General features: G+C 32.0%; 1 protein-coding gene and 1 pseudogene across 1 annotated transcript; both read left to right on the top strand.

Moving 5' to 3' along the window:
* Positions 1–499: 499 nt before the first annotated feature.
* On the top strand, positions 500–3,523 carry LOC123200218 (cyclic nucleotide-gated ion channel 1-like; the record flags this gene model as incomplete). Its single annotated transcript, XM_044615370.1, is given in 4 exon segments — positions 500–774; positions 854–965; positions 1,717–1,959; positions 3,015–3,523. Coding segments are annotated over 3 exon segments (690 nt in total). The 3' UTR covers positions 3,456–3,523.
* Positions 3,524–4,762: 1,239 nt separating this feature from the next.
* LOC123200255 lies at positions 4,763–7,239 on the top strand (annotated as a pseudogene).
* The last annotated feature ends 3,913 nt before the right edge of the window (positions 7,240–11,152 follow it).

Raw genomic sequence — 11,152 nt, 5'->3', positions numbered from 1 at the left:
GGTTCAAGCTTAGCTCGAGTTCATTTAGCAAAAATTAAAGTTAATTTAAGTTCAATTCGAATAAAAAATCATTTGGCTTGGTTGGATTTGAATTCATTACTCAAATTAAAGGTTTGAATTCATGATTTGGTTTGAATTGATGAGTCAAATTTATGACTTGAGTTCATGGCTCAATGACATAGACAAAACCAAGATAGAAATTTGAACTAACAATTCATATCGAACGAAACCACGAATTCAAATCACCGATTCGAGTCAAACTAAGCCGAATCCAGCCCTATTTATAAGTTATATTAACATGTAGGTAAAGAGAGATTGCCGGCAATAGCAGGGAGTTAAGAGCTAATAAAATAAACCATTCTTCATAAATTGAATCCGATAATTGGCCAGAATGTTATTGACATTTTGCATAGCCTAAGTAGTATTCTTCTTCTTTTTTTTTTTTTTTTTCAATTGTGCATATCTTCTGATTAACAAGTCGCTTGCTGGTCCTCAATAGGTGTTCGGAGGGTTATGGTACTTTTTTGCAGTCCACAGAGAGATAACATATTTCAGGGAAGCATGTGAAGCTGATACAGGCTACGTTAATGGTTCAGGTTCTTTTTATTGTGATGGTATAGACTATAAATTTCGAAATGTTTCGTGTACTACTCGAGATTCGACCAACTTTGATTTCGGAATATTCGATGATGCTATTCAGTCTCGAATTGTGGAAACTACTTATTTTCTAACGAGGTTATCATATTGTCTACGATGGGGAGTGCAGACTCTCAGGTTCGTAAGAAAAGTTGGTAAATGTAGAATTATTCGCCTTTTAAGCTTGGAGTCTGATATAGAATAAAATTTTCTGCAGTTGTTTAGGTCAAAACCTCCGAGCAAGCACCTTTATTCTAGAAAATTTCTTTGTCATATGCATCAGTGTCTATGCTGTGGTAGTTCTCGTCTTTTTTATTGGAAATATGCAGGTTAGTATATTTTTTTCGGCCAAAAGAAATTTCCCACCCAAGGTTTGCTCATATGACAGATTCTCATCTGTTTAGTTCCAAAAAGCCAAATTCTCACCCATCATTCACTTTCGTTAGTAAATTTCGTTAAGTGAAAGGGCATGAAGAGTCTTTTTTGCATATATTTTTCTATTTTCTCTTTTTTCCCTTGTTCTTTTTAATTTTCTTTGTCTCTTTTTTTTTTCAATTTTCCTTTTTCAAAAGTTTAAGGGGCACACAAATTTTTAAAAATATTAGGGGTGTTAAAATTTTCTAGGGGGTTTTGGAAAATTAAAGAGAGTTCATGGGTGCTTTTGAATTTAAAATTTTTAATATATCCCATAGTAGTTTCAAAAATGACATTTACACCCCTAAAGAACTTACCAAATCACAACATTTTAACATTAATTAGAGTTTTGATATTTTTTATGAGTCTTAGTGATAAATTTTAAAACAAATAAAGATATATTAGTAATTTGACATCTATACTAAGTGTTACAATTTTATATAATAAAATGGTAAGACAATCATTTCTAAGAAAACTTATAGATTTATTGAAACATATGAGAATTTAGTTTTTTGAAACTTAAAAGGATAAAAATTTGTCGTTTCATAAACCTTGAGTGGGGAATAGTTTTTGACCTTTTTTTTCTTATTCAATTTATCTTACCATGCTTAAAATGAATCATATTAGAACTTGGTTTATATATGGATAATACTTCTTACAATACAGACATACCTGCAATCTGAAACAATAAGATCAGGGGAGGTGAGATTGCAGGGACGCAAGACAGAGCAGTGGATGTCCTTTTGGAAGCTCTCTGAAAAACTCCAACAGGAGGTGAAGAAATTTCAGCCATACCTAAACAATGATCCAGAAGCCAAAATTGTTCATGCTGAAAATTTGCTCAAAAAGCTTCCCAGGGACCTACAGAAGAATATAAAGTGTGAACTCTGCTTGGAATTGCTGAAGACAGTGAGTTATTATGGACCTTTTGTTCTTCTCACAAAATTATTCATGCATCAATCAATCTAACCTCAACATCAATTTCAATTTGCATACATATAGATTATAGAATAGTAAAATTAATAGATTAGGGAATTAGGCAAACTTGATTGCATCATAGTTGATACAAAATCATTTTCTAATTCGATCGATTATTGATTTGATGAAACTGATCTTCCTTTCACAGATGCAGTTAATATAACTATATTTGGAATGAAGTATTTTTATCATCGTCAATGCATTAGGAAAAGAGACTTGACCTCTTTTTATACTAATTTCATGTGTCATCTTATTTAAAGCCATGCTTGCATTGTCATAACCCATTGTTTATGCATTAAGGGTGCATTCGGTTGAGCTAATTATTTATTACAAAAAATAAAAAATTCTCATAAAGATAGATTGTTTGAAGATTACTGACAATTATTATATTTGATTGGATATAAAAAAAAAACTAAGATATTATTTTATTGAAACATCGTAAAGATTATTGAGTATAATTATTCTGAAATATTTTTTATATTATTTGTTATATTAATTGAAAATAGAGTATTTTTATCCTTAAAAAAATTAATAAATAACATACAATTATAATAAAATCAAGATTACCTTATTAATTTTTAATTTCTAAAGTGGATGTAATAAATTACTTACCTATCATATTAATATTAGTAATAAAGATTACCATAATATTTGATTATTTGACAAACTAAATAAAATAATGTTAGTAATAAAAAAATATATTACTAGATTCTAAACCAAATGTCTCCTAAGTGTATTGGACATGCAGCAAAAAAATCTATGTATGCCCATGAAAATAGAGCAATGTTATATGTACAAACAATGATGTATCATTATATGATTAGATGGTTAAAAATTAAAGATAAAACAATATCTAATCATATAATAACACATCATTATTTGTACAGATAGTTTTATTGAGGAAAATTTTCAGCATCTTTTTCATTTATACTTTTAACTGCTGGATTTTGGATAAATTTTTATTCTTATATTGTTTGTATAACAAGGTAGAGGAGTTCGGAAGCTTGAGCGAATCGGCATTAGAGGACCTGTGTGGTTGTTTAAAGCCAGTGAGCTTCAATGAGCGAGCTCGCATTGTTGAGGAGGGAGACCCAGTTGATGAGATGCTATTTATCGTGCAAGGCAAGCTTCGAACCTACACCTCCATGGATGTAAGAACAGGCTCTGCTGGCAACAATTGCAGAACTATTTTGCTGAAAGATGGTGACATATGTGGAAAAGGGCTTGTCACTTGGGTTCTTGCTGACCCCTACTCCACCACCCTCCCTGTCTCAACCACTACTATTCTGGCTGTTACAAAAGTTGAAGCTTTCGCTATCACTGTTGAAGACTTGCAAGATGTATTTGCAAAACTTCGAGCAGTTCATTTCATACAATTATTTTGGCGCTTCAAAAGGGCCTTACATTCTAGGAAGGGCCATAGGTAGAAATATTATCTTGAAGATAGAATTCTCAAGAGATTACTTGATATAAATTATTAATATGTTTGATAAAATTTGATAAAAATTGACAGAAATAAATAATTATTGTGTTTGATTAGAGGTAATAATAGAATACTAAAATATTATTTTACTAAAATATCTTGTGATATAATTATTCTTAATTACTTTTTATGTTATTTATTATATTAATTGAAAAGTTATTTTTGTTCTAAAAAATTAATAAGTAAGTTTATAATTATAATAAAATCAAAAAATATGATAATTACTTTTTATATTGCATGTCACATCATCATTGATAATAAAAAATTACTAAAATCGATATTTTATTATTTAACAATCAAACACAGTAATATAAGTGATAAAATATAGATTATCAGAGTAATTTTTCTACCACTTGAACCAACTGCCCCCTCAAAGAATACTGTTATTACTTGCTTTAATATCTTTAACAAAATTTATTAAGGGATGTTTAGTATAAGTATTCAAGTATTACTTTGATAATTTATTTTTTGTTACTAACATTATTTTGTTTACATTGTTTGGGAATAAAATTTATGATAATATTCTATTATCATTAGTGATGCGAAAGGTAATATAAAAATAATCTGATTATCATCTCCACTTAGTTATGAAAAGATTATTAAAATAATCTTTATTTTTTATATTTTTGTATTACTTATTAATTTTTAGGACAAAAATAGCATTATTTTTCAATTAATATAATAAGTAACATGAACAATATTTTAGAATAATTTTACCAATGACATTAAATAAAATAATAACTTATTAATTTGCATTTTTTTATTACATCAATCAAATACAATAATTATTTATTTATTAATTGTTAACAAATATAGTAATAATAAAAGATTACCCAAATCAAATATACCCTAAAGTTAAAATTGTAACAAAATTTAGAGTACTTTGACAATCTTTTAATACCTTAGAAGAATGTATTAATCAAATTACTATTTATATTGCCACATCAACTTGGTAATAAAAATTTATCGTAATTCTTTTATTACCTAATAAATTAAAAAAGGTATCATCTGTAACGAAAAATAGATTATCAGATTAATCTCTTATCTCCTTGAAATAAACACAAGAAAAAGCTTATTCCTTAATGTCTTGGGGTTGGGATGTTAATAATGTGGCTCGTATTTGAAACAGTTCAATTAAAGATCTAGAATTGATGGAGCGGGCGTTCTATTGTAGTTGAATGATCGTTCCAAGCATTATATAGTGTGGAATGATTGTTCAAAAAATTTTGTCGTTGCCAGTTTCAGAAGTGTATGAGTTGTTCCAAGAAAGAAAAGGGTCATTTTAGGGAGAGTGAGGTTGTTCCAAAAGTGATGATTTGCAGGAAGCAGATTGGGAAGGGGAAAACGCTCATCCATGCAGAACAAGCAAGACTGGGAGCTTGGATCAAGACGAGGATTGAAGAGTTTTAGACAGAATAAAATTGCATTTTTAGCTCCTATATATAAAAGAAACACTAGGTTTTATAATGTAAACAATATAATCCAGATTTTCATTCTATTTGTTCTGAGATTAATAAAAACAGCTTCTCCGTAAACGCAAGCATATTATCATAGAAATGTGGTGGAGCCAAGGCATGCAGGAATTTTGTTTATGTGGAGGAAAGAGCAACAACTTTTGCTTGCTAAAACTCCATTAAATAAGATTAGAGAACCCAATTTGCATCAGCATAACATTCATAATAAATTAAGACCAGGGGTATAAGTTTTCCAAACAAGTAAATCATCACTACTAATAATAAGTACTAATTTGTGTAACAACTGTAGTAAAAAAGAAACATGTGCAGCTCACTATTCAACATGTAAGGGTCAACTCATAGACTCTGGCATCACATCGGCTGAGATCTTAAGGGTCTGTTTCTTTTTGTAGTTAATGTGTTGATATCTTTAGGAATTCATCAGTTTGTTTACTGAATTTGTTGATTATTTTGCAATAGAGAGTTATATCTCTTATATTTGATAAGGTTGTTCTTGAGCCCACATTTGCCTCATGTATGCTCAGCTCTGTTCTGATTTGAATTAAAAGCTCCCCCAATTTCCCTCGGATGAACCTGGTGGGAAAGAAATCACGTTCAAGCGTGTCCTCTTGAATATTTGCCAGGAGGCATTTGAGGGTGCTGACAAACTGAGAGAAGAATTAAGACAGATGACTGCTCCAGAACAAGAAATGGAGCGCAGGGATAAAGAAAGAATGGTCAAGCTTCGTACACTTGGAAACATTCGTTTAATTGGTGAGCTTCTGAAGCAGAAGATGGTGCCTGAAAAGATTGTCCATCACATTGTTCAGGTTTGTGTTGGTGACAGTGATTGAAAAGACGAATTAATTTTGAGACATATATATGTTCTTATTGTTGCTCAGCACTTCTCATTGTACAAGAACTTTTGGGATACGATAGTTCATCTTACCCTGCAGAAGAAAATGTTGAGGCCATATGTCAGTTTTTCAACACCATTGGTAAGCAGCTGATGAAAGCCCAAAATCACGGCGTATATATGATTGTACTTTAATAGATTGAAGGACTTGACTTCAAACCCTCAGCTGGCTCCCCGATTGAGGTTCATGGTTCATGATGTCCTAGGAGACAAGAGGTAGTCTGATGCTTATTATCCTTATTTTTTTTGGCACTATATGATACTTGCATTGCTGTCAATTATGGTTTTATATCTATTTTATCTCTTTCTACTGTTAATGTTACAGGTGAAAGCAAAAAAAAAATCACTGAAATTCATTCAGAGGCAGAAGAAAATCTTGGGTTACGTCCAGGGGCTACTGCAAATATTTGAAATATTCGTATGTCTGGGCTCAAGGGGTTACTGGTCCAGGTAGCATACCCATCACACGTCCTGGATCTGGTGGTATGATGCCTGGCATGCCAGGAACTAGAAAGATGCCTGGGATGCCTGGAATTGATAATCATAACTGGGAGACACCAAGGCAACGGAGTATGCCAAGGGGTGATGGAGCAGGAGTGCAGCCGATGGGACGTGGCCAACCAATGATGAGTAAGTCGGCATCACCTAACACAAAGTTATTACCTCATGCTACTGGTGGAGTAATGGGTGGCAGAAGTGCTCTGTTGCAGGGGAGTGGTACCCCTCCTGGCCGCCTTTCCAACTTTATTCTGGCACAGAACCTACATTCCAAGCTCCTGCACCTTCTAAACCTGCTCCTGCACCCTATGTTCTTCCTGTTGGGGAGACATCTCAGGCATCAGTTGTAATGTTGAAGACAGATGAACTTCGTAAAAAGACAGTTTCACTTCTGGAAGAATATTTCAGTATCCGAGATTTGGGGAAGCACTAACATGCGTGGAGGAATTAAAGTCTCCTGGATACCACCCTGAGTTTGTCAAGGAGTCCATCTCCCTTGCTCTTGACAAAGGTCCAGCCTTTGTTGATCCAGTAGTAAAACTCTTGGAACACTTACTAAGAAAGTAATTATGCCTAGAGACATAGGGATTGGGTGCTTGAGGTATGGCATGTTGATGGATGATATTGCTATCGACTTGCCCAAAGCACCGGGTAATTTTGGCGAAATTGTTGGGAAGCTTGTTTTGGTGGGGGGATTGAATTTTAAAGTTGTAAGGGAGATACTTAACAAGATGGAAGATTACAGGTTCCAGAAAACTCTTTTCGATGCAGCCATGGAGACAATTAGGTCAAGTCCATCTGGGCAAAATATTTTGGAATCTCAAGCATCTGATATCAAGTCCTGCCAGAGTTTGTTCTAGCAGTCAAATGTTTTTTAGAACAAGTACTTCAGTTTCAGATTCCACAAATACCTCTTGTGCTTGCTTTCAGGGCTTCATAACCTCAAGGCAAACAACTTGTATTATTCGATAAGCTGGAGATGCCAAAAAAAAAAGGTAATTTTATTGAGTTTTGTATATTTTTCTGAGGCCAGAGCTATATGTTTTATTGAGGGAAGAATCAAACTACAGAAAACCATGGATTTTGTTCCTGAGTATGGCCTAATATTGTGGCAAAATCGCTCGAGGAAGGTGGCCCTTTCGAGGGATCAAGTTATTTTGTATTTGATTAGTTTTTTGAACAATTTTTTACTTCCTTGATTGACTGTCTAGTTTATTGTTCCAACTATTTGCCTTTCCCTCAACTGGACGAAATACCAATTATTCTTTCTGCTCCTTTGGCTTGGGTCTAATCTTTCTTCCAACTAACATCACTTGTGTCTATAATTGGAATCACTTGATTTTGTTTTTCTGGTTCTTGATTAGTTTGGAAAACGATTTAGTTCTATTTGACATTTTGATCAGTATATGTATGATGATTCTCAGAAGTTGAAAATATTTCCATCTTTATCCAACGATTCTCAGTAGTCTATAATGTCATGGTTTGGAATGGTATATCATGTCTATAATTTCATGTTTTGGTATTGTATTTGGTGATTTTCAAAGAGTCAATGACGTTGTGTATTGTTGCATGTGGAATCACATAACTGACTGCATTCATATGAATTTACAAATAGCAAATCCTTTATAGGTGGTTTCTCTCATATGATACTATTTCTAGACTAACACCCCACAGGGGAAAAAAGTGGGAAAGAGTCCAAGAACATGAAAATGGGTGGCAAAGGAAGGACAAAAAAGAAAACTTTTGAGGTGGGAAAGTGACCTGAAATGGAATATATAAGCAAACAGAAGGAAAGAACAATTCTCTACATGTCACAAAATGGCTCAATCTTTCATTCAAAATATATATATATATATATATATTTTGAATGAAAGATTGAGCCATTTTGTGACATATAGAGAATTGTTCTTTCCTTCTGTTTGCTGCTGCAAAAACTTTTATCATTTCTGCATTGGGTCTTAACTTTTTATCCTTTTGTGCTTGCTTGACGAAGTGACTTGTTGATGCGGGGAAGTATTGTGTCAGCCATGATGCCATTCCCCATGAGCATCAGCCATTGGCAGAATTGTGTATATTTTAAACCTGTGGGTTTTTCTTACTTTTAGGATGGGTGTGGTCGATATAATTTTTTATTACTGAAAATGTAAGTGTGGTTGATATAATATTTTATTATTAAAAATAAAAAATTATGTTAAGAATAGTTTATTTAAGGCTTTAGTTTCTACTGCACAATGGTGTGAAAAAGCTGCACCTGACGGACTCAAGTCTTTGGCGAATATAAAATGGAAGAACTTTTCCTAACTGAGACTGCCAGAACTTGCTAATCAAGACTGGGTCCCTGCTCCTTGTCGACTCAGTCTGATTTTCGGCTGATATAATATTTTATTATTAAAAGCCACCAAAAATCAAGTTAAAATGGCTAGATTTTCATGCATAAATCTGTGAGAGACAAATCTATCGAACGACATTGCATAGACATGGGTGTTGTCCATGCAATGCCATCTGACTGATTTATGCATCACCCACACATATATTGATACATACATCTGTGCGATTTTTGTATAGATATGTGTAAAAATTTAATCATTTCAATCAGATTTTCAATAGTTTCCACATCAGAAAGAATGGCCATCGAAAAGATGAAATGAAGTTTTTAGATGTAAATATAATGTTTTAAAATTTGAAAGGGGCAGTTATTCATTTTAAAATATAATATGCTAAAAACCATATATAATAGGATGAAAGATTAATTTTTTAAAATTAAGTTAAGAAAAAAGTGTTAATTTTTAAAACTAAAGAGAAAAAAAAATTTTTTATTTAAATAAAAATATTTAAATAATAATTTTACTTGATTATAATAGTTAAAAATAATCTATAAATAGATTTTAAAATTTTTAAAAATTAATAAATATTACATCTTCAGGTGACTTTTCACCTAATCAAATCAAGTAAATACATGGCGAATAACTTATGATGGTGAAAGTAGAAAATTGAAGGAGGGCATTGAATGCCTTTTATATGAGTAAGTCAAAATGCCAAGGGAGTTGGTAAAAACTTTTTGTATAAACTTGATGTAGGAAACAATAAAGTTATTTTGGACTTTCACTTTATTTTAGACGGGAAATCATTTGGCCATAAATATCCAATTCCAATTCCAATTCCAATTCATCTGCTGACATTGGGATCCCCCAGAACATATGGGAGATTCAAAATTTCATAATTGCAGCATGAAATTTTTGTGTCCAATTGTTGTACTTGCGGATTTGAAATTCAAGACTTTGTACCTACATTTGTGAATAGCAAGTGCAATTTAGGTTATGGCTACATTCATCTCCAATTTAATGAATAGGTTAAGGATAATTAATTGATAAATATTTAACTCCCCTTTCTGTGATTTCTTTCTATGAAAGAATCATAAGAACAATTGATTCCTACATAATACACTTTCGATCAAAAGAGTTTCATTAATTCAAAAAGATTTTCTTTTTGCATTAAAAAATTGTTCAAATTGGATCCTTTCAATAAGTTCACTAAGTGTGAAACATTTAATTATTCGACTGTATTAATAGACTAAGTTGAGTATTTCTACTAATAATTCTAATCAAAGTCAATATACTTTGTTGAAACATAGAAGAATTGAAATCTTAGATAAAAAACTCTATATGGATGGTATGAACTACTTAAACAACGAACCATTATTATTAACTATATCAAAAAATTTCCATTAATAAAAGAGAAATGTGTAAATCTATTGGAAAATAAAAAATATTCATGTCAAATGAAATGGTTGTTGTCGTCTACTCCAATAAGAAATCATTGGTTTAACTTAATAACTAAATAAAATAAATAAACCCTTCTCTTCGTCTCAAGTCGATGGATATTCTAAATTGGAAGATCCCCTATATGGATAATATATATTCCAGTTGACCAAGACTAATTTAAACTCGTTTGTTCCAAAGGAAAGATATCCACAAAGCAGTTCTCCTTATTCAAATATTCACGACCATGAGGAAGAAGTACTAGATTTTTTTTCAGATATTCTTTATCCAAAGGAAAGGAGAAGGAAGGCTGGAATGCCTACAGGTGTTTTTTATTGAATTAACTCGACCCAATAGTACCGATTTTGGGAACGTCTATTGCCAAACTCACTGAACAGGTTGTTAGATTTATTTCATAGAACAAAATAAAATAAATCATTCAATTACAATCTCAAGATTTACTCATAGATTATAAAATACTGAATTAAACTTTAGGGTTTTAGGAATACCTGGATCTCCATACAATTTGAAACTGAAAAACCTATTGAAATCACCTGAAATTATTATCAAGATCACCTCTCTATGTGACTTGGTCTTCTACTCCAGAAACCTTTCTGAATGACAACTTTGAATGGGTAAGCTATACTGCATTTATTCTGCATTAGGTTTTGGAGTAAGGACCTAGCCTATTTATATTAGGTTAATTGACCCCCCATCAAAGTCCAATAAACCTTAAAGCCCACACTTGTGCTGTCCACCCAGATCATAACTTTAAGTGTATTGGGCTTATTCTTATTGATCACTTAAGCCCGTTTATAACCTGTCATTTGACTATTCAATTACCTAGTTTTATTAAATCAAAAATCATAATTAATGTTAGCCCACATCAGGAAATTTCTAACATTCTCGCACTTGGGCAACATTAATTATTTTTATTTTATTTTAAGAAAAGGAAAACAATTTTGACTCTCGGGTAATTAACTTTTTTTTAACTTTAAGTGGCTACTATTTAAAA

This window comes from Mangifera indica, chromosome 17 (genome assembly GCF_011075055.1).
Source record: "Mangifera indica cultivar Alphonso chromosome 17, CATAS_Mindica_2.1, whole genome shotgun sequence".
Taxonomy (NCBI): Eukaryota; Viridiplantae; Streptophyta; class Magnoliopsida; order Sapindales; family Anacardiaceae; genus Mangifera; species Mangifera indica.
Note: the sequence above shows the minus strand (reverse complement) of the source record. Positions and strands in the feature narration are given on the sequence as shown.